At 44.4% G+C, this 26,311-nt stretch overlaps 1 protein-coding gene across 3 annotated transcripts in view; it reads left to right on the top strand.

Moving 5' to 3' along the window:
- The first annotated feature begins 10,873 nt into the window (after window positions 1-10,873).
- The window catches only part of DGKH (diacylglycerol kinase eta), a 176,950-nt gene continuing 161,512 nt past the window's right edge, over window positions 10,874-26,311 (top strand). For all 3 annotated transcript variants that reach the window (XM_061995125.1, XM_061995120.1, XM_061995156.1), the window contains exons 1-2: window positions 10,874-11,031; window positions 19,459-19,644. In XM_061995125.1, coding sequence (XP_061851109.1) covers window positions 10,975-11,031; window positions 19,459-19,644 — 243 coding nt within the window. In that variant the 5' untranslated portion in view covers window positions 10,874-10,974. The remainder of the gene's footprint in view (window positions 11,032-19,458; window positions 19,645-26,311) is intronic.

The raw sequence follows: 26,311 nt of genomic DNA, 5'->3' as shown, positions 1-26,311 counted from the left end.
GGTCAAACTGCTGAAGAGCAGCTCTGCAGAGAGACACCTGGGAGTCCTGATTGATAATAAACTAAATATGAGCCAGCAATGTGCCCTCGTGGCCAAGAAGGCCAATGGCATCCTGGGATGCATCAAGAAGAGTGTGGCCAGCAGGTCAAGGGAGGTTCTTCTCCCTCTCTACTCTGCCCTGATGAGGCCTCATCTAGAGTCCTGTGTCCAGTTCTGGGCTCCCAAGCTCAAGAGGGACAGGGAACTGCTGGAGAGAGACCAGTGCAGGGCCACCAAGATGATCAGGGGAATGGAACATCTTTCATATGAGGAAAGGCTGCGGGAACTGGGGCTGGTTAGTCTGGAGAAGAGGAGACTGAGGGGAGATCTTATTAACATTTATAAATATCTAAAGGGTGGGTGTCAGGAGGTTGGGACATCCCTCTTTTCTATAGTAGATAGTAACAGGACAAGGAGGAATGGGATGAAGCTGGAACACAAAAAGTTCCACTTAAACCTAAGAAAAAACTATCTCACTGTGAGAGTGACAGAACACTGGCACAGGCTGCCCAGAGAGGCTGTGGAGTCTCCTTCCTTGGAGGTCTTCAAGACCCACCTGGACATGTTCGTGTGCAACCTGATGTAGGTGACCCTGCTTTTGCAGGCGGGTTGGACTAGATGATCTCTAAAGGTCCCTTCCAACCCCTACCATTCTATGATTCTGTGATTCTATGAACTGTTGTAGACACATGGAGGTTAAGGACTCTTCGTAAAGATTTGAGCCTTTGTGGATTCACATAATAAAAGTTGTGTGAAATTCAGCAGATCAAAAGGTGTAACTCCCCTGTCTGGGACTGTTCCTTGCCCTGCAACATGTTTTAAAAATTCATTTTCAAAATGTAGAGTAATGAAATGGAACCTGATCTGGCTTTCTCAGGGGCAAGTTCACCTACTGCCATGAAGATCAGTGGTCCCGTTCCAGATTTCCACCACAAAGACTGCGCTCGCTATCTGTCTAGACTGTTTGAAGTCTTTGTTTCTCATGCTACCTACATTGTACATTCTGATGCTGTAATTCCAGACTGTCCAAGGCATTCATCCTTACAAGTCAGCCATCTGGAATTAATTCCTGTGCTGACTATACTGGTGCCTTATATTGCTAGAGTTTGTGGAATATTCCCTCTCAAGCTATTTTAAAGTGTGTCTTTGTCACCATGCCTCCTTTCAGCTTTGAAAAATGGTCTAAACATCGTGGCTCATCCTCCAACCAACTCACCTTTATGGTTTCTAAAATAGTTCAGCCAGTTGCCAAAGAAGTTATTCATTCTTGCAGATCATTCATTTACTATGACTACCACCATCCTTAAAATTAATTGGCGTGCCCAGCTCACACAGCACACTCCCAAACCACAGAACTCGACGTAGGCCAAATGTGAGGGAATTTAACCTCTTTCAAATTATGGTCTACATCTAAAAAGATACAATTTGACTTGAAATGGGAAGTTCAAAGTGAACCATCCTTATCTCTGTCTGTTTTCCTGAAAGTGTTCCTGTTTTGACTGGAGATTTTTGTTTGCTTGTTTTTTCCTTTTCTTTTCTTTTTAGGAATCACTGGCAGCTTCAAAGTTTTCCCAGGGCTTTGCAGTGCTACCATTTGTGGTTGGAGAACAGGCACAATGAGATTACTCTTCGATGTCTCTGTTTTAACTCTCAGTTCAGCTTGTCCCTCCAGCTGTGGTTTGACAATACAATGAATCCGAGTTTGGTGGCACTTAGGTACCTTATACTGATACAGAGTCACTCCACTTATTTGGATTTTTAACAATATTTTGAAGACAGAATTTTGTCCTAGCAGATTTAATGTAGAGCAAATATTCTCTGTCTAGGCAACTCCTAGCTTCATGCTGTCTTCCTGCAGCCAGCATAAAATCAACATAAAATTACACAGTGAATACAAACACTGTGCTGTGTGCTCTGGCTAAGCCAACTGAGATGGAATCATATGCTCTTGCCTGATTTTGATCAAATTTGTAGTTCGACATGACGTATTGCCACACAGAGCTGGTATGAAATGATCACAGAAACGCTGTCTCAGTAGTCTACCAAAGTAACAACTCTGTGGTTAGAAAATTGAAGACATTTCATCTTGGCATCTGCTCTTTGCTTAGAATTACAAACTCCCTCATCAGCACAAGCTGTCATATCTAATAAATAGACAGCTTCAATCATTACCATCTAGGATGTCATTGGGAGCATAAGATGAAAGATGCACAAAACATGCCTCAGCTGTAGGATTCTTAATGCTCTGGGTTTGGTAGTGTCCCAGACCTCCTCTAATGACAAAGTAATATTGCTTTTCGGGCAGGATGAGGATAAAATAGATTTTTTCCTAACCTACAGAAGATGTGTCATATTTTCTAGTCAGCAGAGATTTTATACTATATCTACAATAGAAGATTTTACATGTGTAGAACAGTGGTGGTTAGAGCAAGTCCTAAGATACACATGAACTTCATAGAATGGTAGGGTTGGAAGGGAGCTTTAGATATCATCTAGTCCAACCCCCCTGCAGAAGCAGGTTCAGCTAGATCAGATTATGTAGGAATGGGAACTTCTTTTAAAACAAAACCTGGTCTTTTGGTTAAAAATTGCAAACCACAATGAGTTGTTATTCCAATGATTAATTTATCTTTGCTTTAAAATCTGTCTTTTTTTCTAGCCTTCATTTTAAACTTGTAGTAGGTAGAGTTTCTGATAGCTCATCTATCAAGTGAAGAACCCCCTTGACCTTTTTCCTTTTCTGGGACCTCCAAGCTTTGATTAAGTCTTCTCTCAACTTCTCATGTTAATTAGAACAAAATCTTCGAGTCTTTAACTATATAAAGAACATTTTGTGGTCTTTCAGGTGCTTTTCAGTCTCTCCCTTGCACCCTTCCTAAACACTAGTCTATCTGTCTTGGGCTGTGGACACCAGCACCAGATGCCACACTGCAGCTGTGCGTAACTCAGTACCAAGAACAGAGGTGGTATCACTCACTCACTCATTTACTCACAACCAGAAGTTCTTCTGTTCATAGATCCAATTCTACTCTTAAATCCAATTTACCATTTGATTCTGGCTCTAGATCTTACACAGCCAATTAATCACCACCACCCCTAAGACCTTTTCAAAATCAAGGCCTTTCATAAAGAGTCCCTCATAGAGATAAGTTTTTCCTACAGAAATTATTTTAAAGTGCACAGCTTTGCATTTGGCTGTTAAGAAATGCAGTTGCTTGTCTTTATCTCACTACTCAATCCAAATAATTTATTTCATGGTCCTCCCTTTTTATGGTTTACCATCCCCTCAGTCTTCGTGATGCCTGCAAATATTATCACTTAAAGGCTGCCTGTCTGAGATTCCTTCTCTGCTTGTTTCTATGGGATTCAGATGCTTTCATCTTAGAAACTGGTGTCTAATAAATCTGGTTGACCAGGAACTGCTCAGTCTCTTTTAGGTTCATCAGGCTGGTACTTTTCCATTCAAACCACAAACCTTTCATCCTGGCATGGCTTCTCCTACAGGTCACAAACATTAAACCTCCTCTGAAGTTTCACAAACCTCATGCAGGAAAAAAAGGTTGTTTGTAAATCATATCCCTGTTCCTACGCTGCATGTGTGCAGAAAAACATAAAGCAAAAAGCGTCTCCAAACCTTGTCCTTAATTTACCCTTTTGCTATTCATCTGGTCAAAAGTGCATTTGCTAGTCACCATTGCCTTGCACCACTCACCCTGGCAATTAGCTCCCCCAGCAGCAACCCCACCCTGTGCAGCATCCCAGCTGCACCACACTTCTGGCAAACAAGAGGGCGAACCACCTTCCCCCCAGATCCCACATCCTCTGTGCAGAGGACCAGCAGGATCCACCTGCATCCATGCAGCTTCTTCCATCCAGAGATTTCCTTTATTGTAGGAAAAATGTGACAGATCTCCTTGTGAAGTAAAATCCCAAGGAGGAGGGAGAAGTACACATGGCTGGATATGCTTCTATTAAGGGGCAATAATGCAGATTGGTGAACTCTGTTAATTAGCTACTTACACTTCTAAGCCCTGCTAGCAATACATTCTTGTTCACTACACCTCACTGTAGCACTAATAATATCACAATTTTAACTGTGCAAAACTTCAGTAAGACAATAAAATGCTTTTCCCCAAGAGCAAAGATAAACATTATTCACATGTGACTTTGGTGGTAAACAAGACAATGGTTAACTTCGGAACATATTATTTCTTAGCATGTCTTCAACAAAAGTATTGATGATGTTGTGTCTTCAACAAAAGTATTGATGATGTTCATCCCTGTACGTTTCAGCTTTCTTCATCTAAAATACACAGAAATGGTCCTTTTATTTACACTTTCATTTATCTAAACTAGACTTTTGCTATGTCTAACCAACGTTAATTTGGAGCTCTCGCATAGGCTATGGCTGTTTCATGGATTAAGACTCTTCCTTTAAATTAGGAATACAGTTTAAACAAGGTTAAAGTAGCAAAAATATCTTTTCTTTTCTGGTAAGTCATGTGCCATCCTCTCTTTGTTAAAAAGTAAAAATAGCTATGCAAAGCATCTGATGGGATCTCTTGCGAGTAATGTGGGAGCACCATTAAAGCCATGACAAAATTTCAACTCCACATTAAATAAGTTAATGGATTTTATGAAAAACTTTGCACAGAAATTTATCCCTGAGATAATTGATTTTAAATCACAGGAATTATGGTAAGAATCATTTAATCTTGTTATACATGGCTCAATTACTAAAAGCATCAGTTTTACTTAATATCGGTATTTGTGGAGTTACTGACATACTTAATTTGCTACTGTCAAAAAGAATGGATCACCTTAGAAAAGCAAACAGACATATCCTTCATTCCCAGCTCTGTTTCTCATAGCCATCTCCCTTCTCTTCTTTCATGCTTTCTCTGTAGATCAAATATTTCTCTTCTCAAGCCTGTCAATTTGCAAGGTTCCCAACTGAGAATACATGCTTTCAGCATGTGCTGGAAGTGAAATAAACGGGACAAACTATAGGCTTAAAAGTAAGCATTTACTAATTTGTATGTGATTTTAAAGTGGCACACCAGTAATCCTTATGCTTTGCTATTCTTTCTTTTTCTCTTTTAGAATAAATGTCAAAAAGTTGCATCTGCAAGGTCTGAAAAAATTCAAAGCAGCATGTACTCAAGTTTATGCCAGCCACAAATGCAAAACTCCATCAGAGGTGTTTGGCTCATATGTAAAAATGAGGTGAAAATACATCCTGTGTTTAGTCAGTTCAGCTCATGTATTATCAAGTGAAACTTTAAAAAAGGAGGAACTTGGGAGCTACCGATCCACTACAGAAACTTAAATTCTCCCCACAATAACAATAAACCATTTGTAAGTACTTAGAAGGTAACAGCCAGAGGTGTAACTCATGCAAGACTTTCAAAGACAAATAATGCCAAAGAAATCAGGCCTGAGGATGGGGTAGATGCTACGTACATGGATCTACTAAAGCTTTTGACACTGATGTGACATATTCCTAGGAAAATATGTTTCAGCTGAAATACTTTCTGGAGCTCACAGATCCAACTGTGCTTTTTGGAGGGGGAGGAAGTACTGCTGCACATACAAGCTGGAAGCATGTTTCCGTATCTTCATTCATGATCAGAATGATCAACCAAGGAGCATGTTCTTCACACCTGGACAAACCCAGGCTGATGTTATTTAAGGTGAGACTTCAGCTGGAGCATGGTGCCCAAAGGGTACTGCACGTCAAGCGAGACACAGGCAACACCTTTGGAAGTGTGAGCTGAGAGGTCAGTGATGAGAATGCAATTGGACTGGCTTAGGGTAGAAATGTGTGACAACGGCCTACGAATGCACTAGAAGTTATCACTGAAGAGGTATGAAATGGGTTGTCCATATTCATGGGGGATGACGTGAAAATTGCAGCACGGCAGATTTAGGTTGTTTGCTAACTACATCCTCTAAGAAGGACATATAGCCCTGGTCAGCAGGGCTGGAATAGGTAATGCCTGTGACGATGGTTTGGCTACACTTGATGCTGCCTTTGATCAAGAGATTGGAGTGAACCACCCTTTCCACAGGTATTTTTGTGAAACTATCCATGGCAAGCCAGAATACCTTAAATCTATCTCACTTAAGTGAATGTATGAGTATATGCTTTCAGCCAAGGGTGCTGGCAGAGATCATCAGTGAAGTAAGGTTAGCAGCAGTTTAAGAAATGGCCATCTGCAGCCATCTCTGCTTTCACATCATTTTTCTGATGGCTTTCGGGGTACTTGTTGCAACGTCAGCAACAAGTCAGTGTGGCCAAAGAGGTGGGATGACAAACACACTCTACTCAGATGTCTCTGAATAAAGGCCATAAGGGAAAATACATTTCAACCTTCTTTGCCCTTGATGCTGTCAGTCAGAAGGAGGTGTTCAGGTGGTTCTGCACACCAGCAGAACAGGAGTTGCTGACACTGTGGGGGGAAGAACTGAAAAAGGAAAGCAATGAAGTGGCTGGTAGATTGCCCTTCCACAGCTCAGCTCAGTAAAACACTTTTTCCCAAGGCTTTCTTCTCACTGTGCTTTGTGGTTTGTTTTTTTCTAAAGCTCTTCATTTAGAAAATAGATGACTGCATAAATAATTCCCCTCTTGTGGAACCCAAAACTCCAGGGAATTGTTTAAAAGCATCCTGTCTCTTACAGGTACATGCAGAAGTGGCTATTAGAATGACGAGACAAATAATAACAATGAAGAGAGAATACACATGGTGGAGAGAGTCTAAGAACTAAAACAGTAGGTTAAAAACATTTCTCAGGTGCCAGGTGTGAGACAGTCCCAAGCAGCAGGCGCTGTAAACAAAGGGGAATGCAGAATTGCTATGAGACCCGCCTGGACATGTTCCTATGCAATCTGATCTAGGTGAACCTGCTCCTGCAGGGAGGGTTGGACTAGATGATCTCTAAAGGTCCCTTTCAACCCCTACCATTCTATGATTCTATGATGCTTTCATAAACAGAAAGTAGTAGGACTAAAGACAACTATCAGGATTTTGCATATAAATCTACATATAAATTTGATTATAAATATTGGGGGTGGGGGGTTGAGGGGAGTGGGAAATGTTTTTCTTGACTCATTCTGTTACTTCAGTTCTGTCCAAGTTATTGACGAGTATGTGCATTTTGCTCTGCTTCTAATACATTTATCATTTTAATGACCCACTGTAAGTGGTTACTACCTGTCTGTCTGGCAGTAACTACCCAGCTACCATGTTGATGAAATCCTGCCTTCAAATGTTAGGCAAAATCATTTTAAAAAAAGAGAGAAAAAGTCAACAGGCATGTTTACGATGAAGAACAACATTTCCTTGAATAATTTACTCAAATTAGACTTGCATACTACATGCCAAGAAAGAAGTTTCACATTAGCATAAACTGATGAAAATTAGTGTATACTCTTCATAGGATATATGCTAAAGGCAATGCTGGTGGAAAAATACAGAAAGAATTGTAAAGAAGCTCACTCTTTTAATGCCTTTCTACCTCAAAAGAGAGAGGGAAGGAAAAAAAGGGAAAGTTATTCTTGTTTCATTCCAGAGAATGAAAATACTTAAAGGGTTGGGGACTTTGTTGTGAACATCTAAGCACCACACCGAAAACAAAATTTGTATGTTTCAGTGTGTCCAATATATCCAAAATATTTTGCTTAGAAAAGGAAGGCATGTGTTAGTATTTTCAATGAGCTTCATGTAAAAAAAATGTCAATAATGAAACATTTGCTTTGTTGATCTGGTTTTCCCTGAGTCATTAAGGGCAGGGAACAGAAGAGACAGAGGGAGATGAGGCATCTTTGAACACAGTAGATAGAGCAGACTACCAAGAAATTCAACCCCGAATGTCTAGACTAAGTGAAAAACTTGAAAAGAATAAAAAAAACCCCAAACAATCCAAACAAACAACATGACTTGGAACAAAATAGAAAAAAAAACCAGAATGAAATGAAAACAACCTCCAGGCTGTGTTGGAGATGTTTTGATGCAGTTTGGTAGACCAGTTAGGAGAATGATGATCTGTTCCCAAGCTGGCTGTGAAGACTTGCCTCCAGGGAGCTCTTCTCCCAACCCAATGTCCCCATCTTCTCAAGGGGACAGTTGGTCACTCCTCTTTTTAGCAGGCAGCTCCTCTACTTCTCCCTAATGAAGCTTATCCTTGCCTTGGGCCTGACTGCAGTTCCCTTGTCCCTCTGTAAATGTGGCAGCACACTCCTGAACAACAACAACAAATAACCCTGTGATACAGACATCTGTCCTGAAATTCCATGTCAGCTTTGACTGAATTACATTCTTCAGCAAAATAACTTTGCCCACAATTTTCATCCAGTTCAGTCAAGCAGCACAGAGACCTCAGTCTTGGCAGAAACTGTGCTCTTTGACCTGGTGAGCAGAGCTCACATGCAGAGAAATCCTATGGGGATATACTCCTCAGCCAGGGCTGGAATCTGTCTCCTTCACAGAAAGAAGTGAAAAGTCAATTTTGGCATTCAAGAGCCTGAAAGGACAGGGATGCATTGCACAGGTTTCATTTAAACATAGCAGGATCTGCACAGTGGCCGATGTCTGTCCTCCTTATCCAGCAAGACCTTGGAAAGTACCTTCAGCCTAAGTAGGTTGTTGTAATCTTCTGGGGGCTATACTAGCTTTCCACTTATGGAAACCAAGATTTGAACTCCAGGGGATGAAATGAGGTGAATGCAACTGCACATCTAGTCACAGGTATAAGATTCAGGACACGTGAAAAAGAAAACAGCGCTGAAGATACAGCAAGAACCTGAATTTCAGGTTAAAGGGTCACATAGAGCACTTGAGCTGAAGAAATAATTTCAAGTTCCTGTACATGAGTTTTCAGCTTTTATGATTCGTCAGGCAAGGAAACGCGAGGCACTAGCATGACATGTACTCTATGGTAGGCCACCTTTGCCACAAAGCCTCAGCACGGCCAGGGCTAAAGAGGACAGATGTCCAGAGGTATAAACAAGCTCATGTGAGCTCCTCCGGTGCATCATGAGGAAAGGAGAGCTGACTAATCTTACTCTGACACTCAGTGTAAAGCCCTTTATAGTATGACATTCCCCAGCAGTATATCACATGCAGGGGACAAAGGGAAGGAGACTAGACATTCTTGGACAACTGTTGCTCACCATCAGCTTTAGAAAGCTGCTTTCCAAAAACCAAGAAGCAAACAAGTCATCTTGTTTGCTTCACAGAATCACAGAATCTCAAGGGTTGGAAGGGACCTTGAAAGATCAACTACCTCAACCCCTCTGTCAGAGCAGGAGCACCTAGAGTAGGTCCTTCTGAGGTCATACTTTTTACCATCAAAGCAGTTTGTCAGCAGACTACCAATAAACTTATAAAAAAGTAGTTCCCTTTTCTACTGCTGGAAAAAAAAATACAGCAATTCCAATTCCTTCAATGAACTAAACCACTATGGCACTGGCTTAGGGGTACAAAGTCTTAATGGAATTTTTCTATGGACCTAGTTAAATGTATAGGTAAGAATTCACCTGTTTTCAGCAATAGTGCTACTTCTCCTAAATGGATGAGGTATTTTGCAAAAGCTCACATGTCAGTGTACCTTTTTTTCTGTATGAATAAGCTTAAAAACATGAAGAAAACAAACGCATCTTTATATGAAAGTATTATAAATACCAAATCCTTTCTTCTGTCTTGTGAAATCCAGCTCCTTTTCTGATGTTTGCACTTATCAAGTAGATGACCCGAAGATTATTTTTTGTCATCAAGCATGATAGCTGCAAATTCAAAAGGTCAAGCTTGGAATGATAAGGAATATAGAGAACTGAGGTGAAGAATGCTGTTAATTTGGATGGTGGCTGAGCTTCGTTTTCTCACTCTCTCCCCTGGTCCTACCCTTTCACACTCTGCAACAACGGGAGAAACAAATGAGTGAAAGTGTTGAGTTTGTAGGAGACACAACATCCACTTGAAGAGCTGGCTGGTGTTCAAGGGTATGCTGGTAACTAGTAAACTGAGAAGACTGACGTAAATACACTGTGCATTAATAAAAGGCATGATGGAGGGCAGAGAAACCCTGCTACTCGGTGAGGCAGGCGTGGTGGCCGTGGCGATGAGAGGCACCGGGTGTCAGGCACGGCCTACACCTCCTGCTGTCCTTCCCACCGCGGCCGTGCCGTGCCGTGCCCCAGCTCCTCCCGGGCTGAACGGACGTGTGAGGCCGCCCGGCGCCTGTGTAGGGAAAGAGGCTACCCGAAGAGGGTTCGAGCATGCGATACCGCGCTCTCTGAGCCCTCATGAGGGGGCAGAGGGCTGCCTCAGCACCGGCACCCTGACCTGGACGCTTCCTGCCCCGCCGGGAGGGCTCGGCCGGGAGAAAAGGGGTACTAGGGGCAGCGCAGCGGGCTCCTCCCGGGGCTCCCCGCGACACCCAGACCCCACCGGGCCGGGAGCATAACTGGCGGGGCTTCCCCGCTCCCGTCTCCCCGGGGAGCATCCTCGCCCGCCGGCCCCGCCGCCACCCGAAGCGGCTCTAAACCCGCTTATGCCAAGACGATTTGCTCGTAATCCGCTGCCCTTCTCGGGGGGGTGCGGGCGCCCGGGGAGCCCCCGGGGCGCGGGGGCGGTCTCCTTGCCGCGCAGCGCGGGACACGGCGCTGATGATGCGAACGGCGCGGCAGCTGCAGGCCGCTCCCTCGGGAGCCGGCGCTGAGCCCGCCGGCCGGGGGAGGGAGAGGAGCCGGGTGGGAAGGGAAGAGGGGGGGCCTGGACGGGGCCGGGGGAGAAAAAAGGGAGGAGCGGGGCCGGGAGTGTGTGGGGGGAGGCAGAGCGGCGCCCGAGAAGCGCTGGCAGCGGCGAGGGGGAGCCCCAGCCCGGCATAACCCGCTCCGCTGCCCGTCGGAGCATCCCCCTGCCCTGCTGTGGGGGGATGGAGGAGCATGGGTACCCTTCCTATTGCGCCCGCAGCCCCGCCTGGGAGGAACTGGTAGGTACACGCGTGCCTCGCAGTTGCTCGGGCATTTCCTACCCTTTTTCCTGCCTGTATTGTTCAGCTCGGGGGTCGAGCTGTCATCCTTATCTCCCCCCCTCCGTCCCTTCCCTTCCTCCGACTCTCTCCTTTCCCGCCCGCCGGCTCTCGTCCTCTCCCGCGGGCAGCGGAGGGGTTGGGGGGTGGAGGGAGCCTTTCGCCCCCGCCGTGTCCGGCCATTTGCTGACGGGCTTGTCCCTCGAGGGGACGAGCAGTTCATTGCCCTCTCTGAGTTTCACTGGCCGGGTGAAAAGCCTGGGATTAGCACCGAGAGCCTTGCCTCCAACTTTGCCGGGGGAGGGGGGGGGGGGGAGTTGGATGACGATACCATTAAACACCTCTGTTAGCACAGCAAAAACAACATGCCCAGTATTGGGAGGCAGCTTACAGAAAGAAACTCCTTTTTTCCCCCCCCACTTCTTCTGTAGCCAGGCTGAGAATGGCTCTCATCCTGGCAGCAAGGAGGGCCAGGGCTGGGATATCCCGCTGCCACCCTGCTTGGTGAGGTGCAGCAGAAGTGCGTGCCTTTTGGCTTCTGCGAAGAGAGAGGAGTGCCCAAACTGCCCGGGAGGAAAGCTGCGGTGTGGTGGCTTTGCAGTTTATTTAAGCAACCCGGAGACCCTCCTTCCAACCGAAGGAAATCATGTCACCAGCATCCTCAGCAAGCGATAAAATCAGATTTCCCTTTTCAGGGCCGTCTGGTCTCGGCTTGGGCTTTTCTCCATTGTGCAAACACACACGCATCAGGCAGGGAGGGCTAAAAATAGGCTTTGGGTAGCTGCTTGGGAGATTTCAGGCTATCTGAGAGGTCAGGGCTAGGCTGTGGCTGGCCCTGAACTTCGTGAGGCGATGTGAAGCACGCTACCGCCGAGCTCCCTTTTAGATGCCTGTGCCATGTTTTGCAAACTCGCTGTGTTGGTCCAGGGCCCCTGTTTTTACTTGTAAACCCGGTTTTAAAGAGCAGCAGTGGGAGAGCCATACTTTGCGTGCCTCGGTGTGCTCGCTCCCAGGTTCACCCCCTTCCCTATTAGGATTTGTAGCCCTCCCAGATAGATTTTTACTAGCCTCGTTTTTGTTGTGAAGTTGAACATCCCCCTTCACTGCCCTCTGCAGTCCTCAAGCACTGAAGCTGCTGCCTGAGATGCAGCTGTGACAGGGAGAACAGCTGTAGACATGTTCCAGTAACATGGAGCTGACACCGAAAGGATCAGGCGAGGGAAACCCGAGATTTTTTTTTTTGCCTGGAGAGATGAAGACATCGTGGGAGGAAGGCAGAGAAGCTGATTCCTGTGAATGCGTTATTCTATTAAACAGGGACATTTAAATTGGCTGCCATCATCCGAAACTCGGCAGAAACTCTGGAGGGAGATGGACTGCAGCCCCTCTGCTTGGAAACGTGGAGTCCTGGCTGAAGCACCCGAACCCATTTACTTCTGTGCACGGGGCTCAGATAAACAAGGAGCACATTGCTTTCCCCCTCCCTTGCCCCACCTCCATTTCCCCCTCCCCCGGTAAGGGACAGGATTTGGGTCATGTTTATCATTTCATTGCTGCATTTGTTAAAGAGCACATCCATGAATGCAGTTTTAAGGTTAACCACTGCACTGGTTTCCTTTAACAAGGCTCTGATTTCAGTTAAACCACTCCATCCTTTACTTGGTAACCTGTTGGTAAAATACATAGTCTGTGTAGCAAGGGCCACATTGTTACTCTGTTTATCTGCTCATAAGCAGGCTTTTTATGATAATGGGGGCAAAGGGAGATGTAGGTGAAGAACTGCACGACGAAGGGGAAAAAAAAAAAGTCCCCAGACCTCTCTCTTGCACTCAAAACACAGAAAAAAAGGCAGCAGGATGGGGGAAACTATTTATTGCAGGTTTTATTGATTCTGTGCAAGTTAATTATCTATGCAAATTGTCAGAAGCCGTTGGGAGCTGCTGTTCCTGTAGCTGTTCTGAGAAAGATGGGTTGGATATCAAATGGAGCCACAGCTTCTTTGCCTGTCAGGGCTGGACTTGTCTGTGTGCAATTTTGAATTTCTGTAAAATCCTTTCCTTAATTCACAGTTTGCTTTTGAATGGAAAACCTCTTCCTGACTCCAGCAAAAAAGTTGCATTAGACACTTCATGATTGAGTTAAATAAAAGTAACAGAAAATGTAGGGCTCATCCTGCATTCTTCTAAGGGGATCCAGGGGCTTTGTACTCAAAATATCCATAATATACATCTTACAAAGTTCTAGACCTGACTTTCATGTTTTTTATGAGACCCGAGTCTTTTTACCCTTCCCTTGAAATGCACAGATGAGTCTTTAACACATTTGCCAAGCGACTATTTTGATGGCCTTCACATGTTTGCAGCTTTTCACTCTGTGACCTACAGGTTACAGGATTGCCCGAGCTACTTCTAAAACAGCCATGAGTGATGTAGTTTCTCTCTTTAACAGGGGTATGCATACATCTTATTATATTTTGGCTTCCCCTTTGGTAAGTAAGGAAACCAAGAAAGAATAACATCGCTAACTCAATCTGCAGAGGGAGTTCAGACAGGCAGATCTGAAATGAATTTGCTCGGTGTGGGGAGCCCAATTAAAAACTATAGTAAAAGCTATAGTTCTAACTAGTCACCAAAATTAGATAACATCTTTGAAATCGGATGAATAATGCATCGTTAACCTGAGACATGTACAACTATTCATACAGATCCCCTCAGAACTTCTGGAGTTGAAGGAAAAAAGTAGTATTACCCTTCAGTTTATAGGTGCCAAAGTGACCTAGAGAAAAAAAAAGATGTAAACATGCTTGTTAGGGAAGGGAATCAATACTACAGCAGGAATCATTTATGTTCCTGGAATCAAATAATGCATTAATCTGCATTATAAACTATAACCCCCAGTGTAGCCAGGGTGCATTTGTATTTGTTTTGGGTTTTTTTCTGTGGCATATGCATTTTAGTGACACATAGTCTGTTACTGGGACTGGATGTGGCCAAGTTAAAATGGTCTCATGGTTCATATACGTACCCAGCACTTAGAGATTCTTCGAATATAAAGGGCAGATCATCAGCTGGTATTAATTGCCATAGCACAAGTGATGTCAGTGGAGCTGTTTTGTAGCAGTTGAGCACCTCTCTTTAAATGCCAACATTCCTTGGTGTTTTTCACCAGCCTTCCCTTGCTTCAGTTAGGAAATTTAAGCCAACTCCTAAGCATGAAATTGAGTATGTGTGTTAAGTGAAAGACACAGCACATGCAAATATTGTGTGTTTTTAATGGCTGCACATAGCCCCCTACTCTTCAAAAGCCTGAATCACAGAAGTCTAGCAGTACCATCTGTACCATGGTATTCAAAGCTGTATTCACTGAGCTGATACAGGCTACTCAGTATTTCTCATATGGAACCTGACATCAGTCACCTGGGATCATTTCAGCTGTGAGATGAAAGAAGTCAAGTTGGCCTTATTAAGGCGAAGTCTAATAATGTCTATCTAAGTCTAATAATGTCTATCTTAGCAGCTTTACCTGGGTAAAGGCTGGTACTGGAGCCTGATTATCTATCAATGCCTCTGGAAAGAGGAACAAGTGGAAATGCTGAGATCCTTAAAACTGTCTTTGTGCATGGACAACGTATCTGTTTGTAGCAACAACTTTCTATGCTAAGGTGAAGGAGTAACTCCGGTACCTTCAACAATGCTTAACACTTGCTTGGTTTCTCCACTTTGAAGAACTCTGTAAACATGAGCTGACTGTGGATTTTAGAGCCTGTAATTTCAGATTCCACTACACACTTTGCAAAAACCATATTCTTATTGAACTGTACTTGCCCAACATCTCCTATCATTTGCAGATTTAGGTTGTTACTACTAAAATCTTCACTTTAAGTGACGTGAGAGAATGTTCCTAGTACTTTTGTTTCATAGCACTTTGAAGTTTATCAAGATATGATGAAAGAGGCTTGCTTGGGTGAGAAAGGCTGGTGCATTTTCTCCTTTTAACCCAATTTTGGTGTTTGGGCAGTCAGGAGAGGGGAAGATCACAACAGGGTAGCCCACACAAAGATACATGATGCTCTCTTCATGGTGCAGAAAAGTGTGGAGAAGCTAGGGCTGATAGTTCAGCTCTAGAAGTGAACAGGGTTGAAGAATCGTTTATTGTCCATTTCACCTACAGATACTCTTTTACCAGCCTTTATGTATTTGAGATAAAAAAGATTTGAGTGAAGGAGCTCTGTGCTGGCTATACCTAAGGAGATCTCCAGCTCCTCAGCTGGCATTGTAGTAATCACCAGATGTCATGGGGAGCTGTTATATTTACATAAACAAATTATCAACTTGTTCCAATCTTTCCATCTAATAATGGTGAGACAGTGTATTTACATCCATTGCTAAATGGTTACAATGATTTATAAAACTCCAGACAATTTTTTTAATTAGCTTGCAGTGTAATCAATTGTGAAAGGAACCTCAATCAATCAAGCGGAACTTCATGAGCTTCAACAAGGACAAGTGCAGAGTCCTGCATCTGGGAAGGAACAACCCGATGCACCAGTACAGGCTGGGGGTTGAACTGCTGAAGAGCAGCTCTGCAGAGAGAGACCTGGGAGTCCTGATTGATAATAAGCTAAATATGAGCCAGCAATGTGCCCTCGTGGCCAAGAAGGCCAATGGCATCCTGGGATGCATCAAGAAGAGTGTGGCCAGCAGGTCAAGGGAGGTTCTTCTCCCCCTCTACTCTGCCCTGGTGAGGCCTCATCTGGAGTCCTGTGTCCAGTTCTGGGCTCCTCAGCTCAAGAGGGACAGGGAACTGCTGGAGAGAGTCCAGCACAGGGCCACCAAGATGATCAGGGGAATGGAACATCTTTCATATGAGGAAAGGCTGCAGGAACTGGGGCTGTTTGGTCTGGAGGAGATTGAGGGGTGATCTTATTAACATTTATAAATATCTAAAGGGTGGGTGTCAGGAGGTTGGGACATCCCTCTTTTCTATAGTAGCTAGCAACAGGACAAGGGGTAATGGGATGAAGCTGGAGCACAAAAAGTTCCACTTAAACCTAAGAAAAAAGTATTTCACTGTGAGGGTGAGGGAGCCCTGGCACAGGCTGCCCAGAGGGGTTGTGGAGTCTCCTTCCTTGGAGGTCTTCAAGACCCGCCTGGACATGTTCCTATGTGACCTGATCTAGGTGACCCTGCTTCTGCAGGGGAGTTGGACTAGATGATCTCTAAAAGTCCCTTCCAAACCCTACCATTCTATGATTCTATGAAAGTAGTTTGAAAACAAAGCAGATTTGTGTCATGCTCTAGAACTAGACACTGGTGCTGTGCGTTTATTATTCCAAAACTTCAACAGAAGGCTGTTTTTGGAAACCTACTTTAACCACCTACTGTTTTCAAGGTTGAGGTCTAAATATGTAAGCAACCAGAACAAGCAACCTGATGATGTTTTATTAAAAAAAAACCCAAACCCAAAGGTACAAATTTGGGGTCATCAACAGTCAACTTCATGATCTTCCCGAGTACACATGTCCTAATCCCAAATGACACACTCAAGTAATACGCTGTCTTTGTGTTCCTTTCCCCCTTGCTGTCTTGTCTCTCCTTTTCAACTGGATTTTGGAAAGCTGTTCTCCGTAACTGAAATGTCAACTCGTAAGCAGTTTTGCTCCTTACTTTGCACAGGATCCCAGGCCCGTGATACAAATGCAGAGCAGCCACGGGCACTGACAGTGTGAACATTTTCGTAGTTTGGGCACAGATCTCACAGTATCTAGCGTTGTTCAGCTAGTGCTGTTTAATTTGGTTGAATTAAACTAAGTTTGTCAGTCTCCCAACTTTAGGTACTGGTGTTCTGATAGCACCAAGTGTTCCTCACATCACAGTTGCGACTGCATGGCATATATTACTTAGCAAACTCTGTCTTCTTGTCCTCTTGTGATGTTCGGTTGTCATTCACCTTCGAAAGACTCAAGGAATTGCAGCAAAACATGTTCTTGCACAATTTGCTATTCCTGAAATAAAGGTGAAGAGGAAGAAAGGAAGGTGGAAAGAACAAGTGTCCATTAACATTGCTCTTTCTTCCTAGCTGTGCCCTATTGTGTACTGTGCCACAGTACATACTTGCACTTGCCCAAGTTTGACCCCGTGTTTTTGAGAAAGGAGAACTCCCTCTCAGGCAAAGAGTGAGACAAGATAGCATAATCCCTTAGTTTCACAGGGATGTAAGGAAAAGCAACTATATGTGAACTCCATCTATTCTGAGATGGAGTGAGTTGACTTGTGGGAGTGTGTTTGGAGGAGGGTCACAAAGATGACCAGAGGGCTGGAGTGCCTCTCTCATGAAGACAAGCTGACAAGAGCTGGGGTTCTTCAGCCTAGAGAAAGCTCTGGGGAGACCTTAGAGCAGCCTTCCAGTTCCTAAAGGGGACCTACAAGAAAGCGCTAGAGAGAGATTCTTCCAAGACCACAAAGTGATATGACAAGGGCAAATGGCTTCAAACTGAAAGAAGGTAGACTTAAATTAGATGTAAGGAAGAACTTCTTCACTGTCAGGGTAGAGAGGTGTTGGAACAGGTTGCCCAGAGAGTGGATGCTCCATCCCTGGAAGTGTTTAAGGGCAGGTTAGATGGGGCTTTGAGCAACCTGGTCTGGTGGATGGTGCCCCTGCCTATGATAAGAGGCACTGGGACTAGATCTTTGAGGTCTCTTCCAACTCAAACCATTCTATGAGAAACGGTATTAATGGTAGGATTTAGGCCCTATTATTATTCTAATAGGAATATAAGTAATATGATAAAAATTCCATTAAAATATATCTTAATAGAAATTTTGACTTTTAAAAGTGTAACTTTTGAGAATTTAAAGAACGTAACTCAACAGAAGTGATCATATGTGGAGGATGGCAGTGGGTTTGCATTTTAATTACCTGGTGCAGTAACAAAGAACTAAGCCATGAGGCCTGCAAGGCTTCGTGGTAATATTTCATTTCCCCTATTATGAATAAAAGTCCCAGCAAAATAAATGAGATACTCTGGCTTATATAAAATTAAGATTGCAGCAATGTATCTGCAGCATAAGGTAGGTCATACACCATGGGTTTGGTTTAGTTTCTCATTAACCACTTTGTCTTTAGGTACCATGGCATTATATTAGCATATTAAGAGATGTCAGTTCCCTTTCTAGACATATAAATAGAATTGTGGGAATGTAGAAGCCGCAAGTATTGATTGCTTTCTTATGTTTAATCTGGTCCACGCAGCTAGGACGTGTGTGTTTTATTTAGTATTGCTGTGAATTAAACACTTATTTTGAACACTGGCTACATACAAGCCACAATAATGTTGAAGTCTCACAATTCAGAACATGTGGTGACATTTCGAGACCGTGTCAACTGCCAGATTAAAAGAGATTAAAAGGGAAAACTGACCCTTTATTTCCCCAAAAGTAAAGTCTGCTCTTTTACAAACACAAGAACAAAGAGTCACAAACCTAAACTAAGGGGGGAAAAACTCAACCCAAGCCATACGGAAAGCAAGGTATGCATTTGCCAAAATTGTCCAACACTCTTACGCTAAAAGATACCACAGGACTAGTCGGAGGCACAGATAAGCAGGAACCCTATTGCATTAGACGCTGTCCATCCAGTCCCCCAAAAGACCTCTTGTGCTCAGGCCTTCAGAGCCGCGATTTTGCCGTGTGCAGGCAAGGTGTAAACCCCGGCTTTCCGCCAACCACGACGGTGCCCCGGCTCCACGAACACCCGGCGGGGTCTGGGGCGGGGCTGACGGGGCAGCGCTGAGGTACCAAAGACCCTCCTGGTCTCGTCCTGCCGTCCGAATCCCGCATCCGGGGCCGTCTGAGGCACCGTGGGCTGGTGTGGAGGCCGAGGGGCCCTTCCTCTCTCGCGTTTCGCCCTTGAGGCTCGCCCTGCTGCTCACCTGCGGGACGGCGCGGACCCCCCAGCCCGCGCTCCGAGCCGGCCCGGCCGGCATCCGCCCCCGCTGCCGCTCGGCGCCCCCCAGGGCCGGCGGCCACTCCCAGGGGCTCCCCGGGCGCAGGAGGCTGGACCCGCCCGCCCCGGCTTCGCCCAGCCGGCCTCCTGCGAGCGGGGAGCCGTGGCCGCCGCGGCCAGGCCGGGCCGGACCTTCCCCGTCAAAAGGGACGGCGGAAGATGGCGGCCGAGCGGTTCGCTGTACTCTACTCTGCTCCGCTCCGCCAGCGCTCGGCGCCGTCCCCCCCCCCCCGCCTCCTCCTCCTCCTCCTCCTCCGTCCCCTCCCCCCCGCACCGCCTCTTTCCCCACCCTCCCGCGCCACCTCCTCCTCCTCCTCCTCCCCGGGGAGGGGAGCGGCAGCGGCTGCCCTGGCTGAGCCGGGCTCGTGTGCTCTCTCTCGGCAGGAGTCCGGGAAGATGGCCGGGGCCGAGTCGGGGATGAGCGGCGCCGGGATCCCGCAGCAGCCCCAGCCCCAACCCCCGGCGGCGGCGGCGGGGCCGGCGGACGAGTCGTCGGACAGCGAAGGGGAGCACGAGGGCCCCCAGAAACTCATCCGGAAAGTGTCCACCTCGGGTCAGATCCGTAGCAAGGTAAGGCGGGCAGGAGCCGGCGAGCCCCGCTGTCTCCAGGGTAAGTTCCTCCATCCCCGTCTTAGAGTGGGGCCAGCCTGGAGCCGGGGTTGCCTCGGCAGCCCGCTCGCATCCCCGGGAGAGCCGGCGGCGGAGGGGGGGTAGTGGTGTGAGGCAGCCGTGCCTCTTCCTTCCTTCCCTCTCCCCTCCTCCTCGTCCAGCTGTTGCGTCCACATCTGTCCCCGGCTGGCAGGAAGAGCCCCCCGGGGCGGCGGGGCTGCGCGGGGCTGGAGGGGAAGCCGGCAGCCGCCCTGCCCTGCCCTGCCCGCCCGGCGTCCTGGGTGTGGGGGAAGCGCCGGGCTGCCTCCCTCCTTCCCTCCGGCTCCTCTTGCTCGGCGGCGGGCACCGCTGCCGCGGGGATCCCGCCCTGCCTCCCGTCGGCGCGGGCAGGCTCTTGCAGCGAGCCTTGCCTCGGCAACTTTCCTTTTTCCCCTCCGTCTTCTTTGCCCCCGGCCCCGGGGGCCGCCACCGGACGCTCCTCGGCTGGAGCGGCGGGCGGGGAGCCCGCGGTGGCACATCGGGCTGCCGTTTGGGAGCGGGACTGCAGCGAAGGAGGGAAGCACCGTTACCAGGTTGAAAGGCACCTCGCGAGGCAGGAGTCAACTTCTGTACATCCTTGCTCGTGGGGCCGGATACCCACAGCAGCTGTCAAAATTTCAGGTTAATGCGTTGGCTTTTTTTTCCACTGTCTCGGGCTACCGAAGTCATCCTGGTGGAATTAACGTTTTGATGGATGGTGTATTTACGTCATGTTTTGGGTTCTTGGTTTTTGTTGTTGTTGTTTTTTTTTTTCTCTGTAAAACGAACTTCAACAAGCATGCATTTTAAAGTACAAAAATAATGAGACCCGACTTACTTTCTGTGTAGGAGGATCCCATGAGCTTGTACAAAGCTTGGTCCACATTCGGTGGTGAGGTCTGCACAAAATCCCATTGAGGAGAGCTTATGGGTGCAGTGACATCAAGATCTGGGTTTTTGCTGGTTTGAGAGGGCAAAGGGACTCCATGCAGGCCCAGACAGATCACACTTATATTTTGATTTCTACACAATAGGTCATGTGGTGTTGTTTCCTTTAGAGAGCACCAATTAAAGTTAGTAAGGAGCCGTTTGTGGAGTCCTGTTGGATCAGTGCAATTCTTTCCTTGAGCATTTGCTTCACGTGCTAGGTACATCCAAAGGGCAGCCACCTTTAAACAGAAGGCATTGGTTGTTAAACAGTAGCATTATCCCATTATGCGAGATGGAAAGCAGTTTTTTCTTGAAACCTCCTAAACTTCACATGTGGTCCCATTTTATTGCTAAATGTTAATTTTGCATTTGTAAATGTTACGCCTAGCTGAAGAGTTCCTGTAGTGAATAATGCACAGCTATTGCATCGTGTGAAAACACATAGGCTTACTGAAACTTTCAGCCTTGACACTACTTCTGTGTGACAGTCTTCAAAAGGTTTTCAAAGTGATGGAACATGATGCTTTATTAGCTGTAGTGGTGTTAAGTGTATTTGAGGGTTTGCTGTCATAGAGTTTGATACTTCAGTAAAAAGAACGTGAGCCTTGTGAATGCTGTTGAAACTGGTTTGTGAGCCTCTGGTCCCAGACAGTTCTTACCTACTGACTGTTACACATTGGTGAGATATTCTGTGTCTGAATGAATGAATGTACAGCTGGGATCGCTTGAAGTTCTAAGACAGCTCTACAGGTGATGGTTTTTGCTTATATCAGTTTGCGTCTCAGTTCTGTTTTTGGGAATCGGAGATATATATATATATATATAAAAATATATATACACATATATATAGATGAAAAACTGACAGCTGACATAATTGAAGTCATAAAATGTTGCTCTACTGGTCACACTTTACAATAACATACAACCTCGAATGTAAAGCATCTTTCTTTCTATATAATTAAATGTGATATATCTTTGTTGAAGATGAGACTCATGTTAAATAATTCAGTAGCACTTTATTTTATAACTCATGATGCATTATTTAAAAGTAGCTATATTTAGACAGACAACTCCCATTTAGTTTAAGGGTGTTGTATGCTTGCTGTTGTAGTAGTTGGTGATCAGTGGTTACATGAAACCACTAGAGCAAGGAACATCAGGGAGCTGCTCTTTTACCCAGCTAGTCCCTTTCATTCAAATTAGATTTGTTAAGCTTCACTTACTTGCTGAATGTGTTTGTAAGCTAAGGTTTTAATTAAATGGATTGGGTTTGTCTTACAGCTAAGAATAGCCCTTTGAAAGAACCCAAAACATGTATATTGCATTTATCATTGATGCTTACAGGCCATTTAATGCTGTGCCATTTTCCCCTGGAGGTTGCTTATATACTTACTTGAAGCATTTCAGCATCGTGGTATTGATTCCTTAGCTCAGAACTATACCCAAAAGTCTCTGCTGGTAATTATTTTCATTTTACTTAAGGAAGGTGTTATTTTTAGATGTTTTGGTACAGTTGATCATTTGTGAAAGCAACCATATGGTGACACTTTGCAGATAGAATCATTCAGGAATGGATTTTTTTTTTTAAATGTGTGTGTAATAAAGATTTAGCGAATGTATGTAAAGCCCTTCCGCTAGCACAAACACAGGTCCAAAGATTTCTAACACCTGTAGTTCTCAAAGAGAGTTTTTAAGCTTTGCTTTCTTCTTTCTAAATGAAAACAATTAATTATTTGCCCGAGGGCAGGGAGTGAAAAACAGAATGGGAAAAGGAAAAGAAAGAGTACTATATTGGGAGATGTAATTACACTGAAGTTGATGGCTTGTTTGTGATACACTAATCATATGCTCACAGTTCTACTTAGAAGTCTGTTGTCCATTTTTGCCATAGTGTGCCCACACTGAATAGCAACTTCCTCTGCAAACTGCTTGCTTGATTTCAGTAGAACCACTTTTACAGTAAATTGCTACGAGAAACGGGTGGATGATAGTGCTGGACATTTATGTAACCTCTATTATGGGTGTATTTTTAGTTTACAGATACGTATTCTTCACATTTTTAGAGTACTTTAAAGGCATGTCTATGTCAAAATACGGCCATTAATAATTCCCCCAAACAGAAAACTTGAATACTGGCATGTTTTGGTGCCTGTAGACCTGAGGAGGAAAGAACAAGTCATGGTGCAAAGGACTAAACTATTCTTTGGACCAACACCATTTTCGTAACTAGGGGTTGTTTTGTCAAGCCCCATAGATGACACTGTAGCAGTGGGGATCTTTAGGGGTATCAGGACCAAAATTAATTAGCACTTTTGTGAGTTTAAAGCCAATATCTTTAAGCCTCATCCTGGAAGCCTTTGCATCTGTGGAGCTCATATGTGTTCCCTGGAGGACATGCCAGGGAGTAAACAGGTGGCAGATACCCTGTGGAGTTTGAGCGATGTTGAGCCAAAATCTCCAATGGAGAGTGTTGAACTAATTCTTGACTTCGTGATACCACCATTTCCCCGTGACTCTGAGAGACCTGAATATTTAGTATATAAAAAGTATCTTAGTTATCAAACATTGTTGGAATATGCATTTTGTTTTTATGAGGACTTTGGAATATAGTCACATAGTTTTAAAGCAGTATATATGATGTACAGGCAGTCTTATGTTTGGGACTAAAGTTGTGGAAAGTTCTCTGTGCATCTGTGTGAAACTTGACTTTTGAACTTTTAAGGATGCTCGTTAAGACAGGCAGCATTGGTGCCTTCCTTAAATGAAACAGATGACTTCATAGCCCCAGATAGCTCTTGGGGCTACAGCCTGAAAACTCTGCCTGTCATCAACTGGCTTCTAGTTTCTTTAAAGTTAATGACTGTAGTGCATTCTTTAAAAAGACGGTCTTGCTTCAGTTCTTTATAGCTGCAACGTATCAAGAAGGGAAAGTTCAAATGAGAACTGACACTTTTTCTCTTTATATTTTACTTGTATTGGGGACAAGCACAAGATGAAATGAAATAGTCCCTGGATACTTGGAAGCAGAGTCTTCAGATGAGCACAGCTACAGTTCCTCTCTTGAGTACTCTCTGCTAAAAAGTGGATATGAAGACCAGCATTTTCATCACTGACCTGGCTTCCTACTGTAATGGGCCCATGTGCAGTTAATGGGAAAGCTCTGCTGAGTACGTGTTTTGCTCTCAAGTTGGTGATTGTGTATCTGGCCTGTGTTTATTTTTGGTCAAAGCAGACATTCTGGAGCAGAAAGTATAAATCGGGAAATGCAAGAAAATATTGAGCAAGATAAATACACTTGTAATGTATCTGGGAGAATGCCGCCTTCTCCTTCAGCCTTAGTTTTTGTTACTAAGGAAATTGCTGTAATGTGGGAGAAGACCCACCTGGCCATGTTCCTATGCGACCTGATCTAGGTGAACCTGCTTCTGCAGGGGGGTTGGACTAGATGATCTCTAAAGGTCCCTTCCAACCCCTACCATTCTATGATTTCATGTCTAGAAACATGAGTGTGTTGCTGTTAGTGGAGATGCTATGGTGTTGTTTAGTTAGATAGCAAGAGTTTTTATTAGAATTATCTTATCAGAGGTCTTAATATATTCTTTTGGAGATCCTAAATCATTATGGAGTAATAAAAGTAAATTAAATAAATTCCCCACTGTGTTTTTATTGGCCTTAGTGGATAACACTAGCCACTTAGGAACTGAGTCTTCTAAAAGTTTTTAACCTCTTCCATATGGTGACATTTGACAGTGCCAAGTCCCAGTAGTCACTTCCTGTTTGTTTCTGGTATACATTTCTCTCTGATTACCGTAGCTTGTTAATTCACCTAAATGTGAAGTGCGGTGGTTGATATCAACTTGATAATGCTCACTCTGCAAAGTGATCTGCTTTTTCCAGCTTTGGTAGTTCCCAATTTATTTGACTAAATACTGTTTGATTTCTTTCTGGCTAAGGAAACGTGATTTTTGTGCACCAGAAGTTCTCAGAAAAATACCACAGTAGCAAAATGAACTCCTGTGAGTGCATTAGGATTGTCCAAATCCACACAGCTTCAAAATGCCTTGTAATTTGCAATGTATTCTGCAAGTGCAGTAGCATGTATAGTATCACTCAACTTTTATCGTTGGGTTTACACAGCATGAGGCAGAACTAAAGCGACCAAGTGCATAGCAATCATCCTCAAGTGCTCAGAACCTGTCAGTGTCCACAGCAGAGCCTGAAAGGTGCTGCAGGATATCTGTCTTCAGCATTCACATTTTCCACCATTTTTGGTCTGCAGTTAAATTAGTTATACTCTATATCCATCCTTATTAAAATGATTTCACCACACACGCACACACACGCATATATATATGTATATAAAATTCAGTTCTACAGTATGCCTGGACAAAGCAAGCCAGTTTTTAGCATGAAATGGTGTGTGGTATTTGTTGCTTCTCATACTTGTTATTTCTCTACAGAAGCTTTGGAAAAAAGGGTCCATTAATGGAAAAGTTCAGCCAAAGACATGATTGTCTGAGGAAGTTAAAAATGACTGAGCACTACGTAGAAGTGAGCAGGGTTAGAATGGAAAGAGTTACACTATTTAAGGCACAGTGGTCATTACCACTCCAGATTTTGACACATGTTTGTATAAAAGTGAAATGAAATCTGCTAAGGCATTTTAGTGATGCATGTATTGGCAAAACGTAAGTTGCTAGCTAAGTACCAGAATGGAGGAGCTTGTAACGTTTTTCAGTAGATATTTTTGCAAGGGGGTCCTCAAAGAAGATGTTGCTCTTGGTCTTTCTTTTTTTATTTTTTCTTCCTTTTAAAAACTTTGAAAGGATTAGTGCTGTTTTGTGTTGAATGATAACATGAATTGTACTTTTTTTTTCCCCCAGCCAACTGGTGAGCTGTGAATTTGGAAAAAAAAAAAGACAAGATAATGACACTTTCAGCTTTAAAATAAGAGACTTTGATTGTTTTGTGTTTTATTCCAAAGAGCTGGTGAATGCTTTTCTGCCAAAAGGATCAGGTGAAACACATTGAGTTTATTGTGTAGTTTAGAGAGAATTTCTGTTTTTTAAGAAGCATGAGAGGAGACTAATTCAAGAATAAGTGACAACTGGGAATCCCTTTTGAGATGCCTCATCTTGTGAATTTCATGTGCACAGTCCTGAGGACACAGGAGCCAGAGCTCAAGAAAGGACTATTAGATAGTAGAGTCTTTAGCTATGTAAGGCTATATAGATTATTTGTGGACATTTTGAATTGCTTCCAGGAGTTACATCAGAATCCAAGATGCAAGACTGACTGATGTATGACTGATGTATGACTGATGTATGACTCTCTGGACTAGCCAAGTTAGTTTGGGTATTGTAGCAGGATACGTAGAGTTACAGTGATTTTGTAACCGAAGTAGTGATCAAAAGAATAGTCTAACTATCACAAAGCCTTTATCTGAAGGGAAGTATTGAATCTTCTTGACTATCTGGAGACGATAAAAGACAGCTTAGACCAATGTTCTTGCTCTGGAACTTTCCAAAAGGCTAAGTCTTTTTCTTCTTTTTTTTTTTAATGAAAAAAAGCCCAAACCTCAGGCCCAGTGAAATTCTCATTTTCTTTGAACTCTGACCAGCCATGCTTCTGGAAAAGAATCTACAGAACAATATATATAGTCTGAAGATCTCAAAATCTA

Source organism: Colius striatus, chromosome 1 (genome assembly GCF_028858725.1).
Source record: "Colius striatus isolate bColStr4 chromosome 1, bColStr4.1.hap1, whole genome shotgun sequence".
NCBI classification, from domain to species: domain Eukaryota; kingdom Metazoa; phylum Chordata; class Aves; order Coliiformes; family Coliidae; genus Colius; species Colius striatus.
Note: the sequence above shows the minus strand (reverse complement) of the source record. Positions and strands in the feature narration are given on the sequence as shown.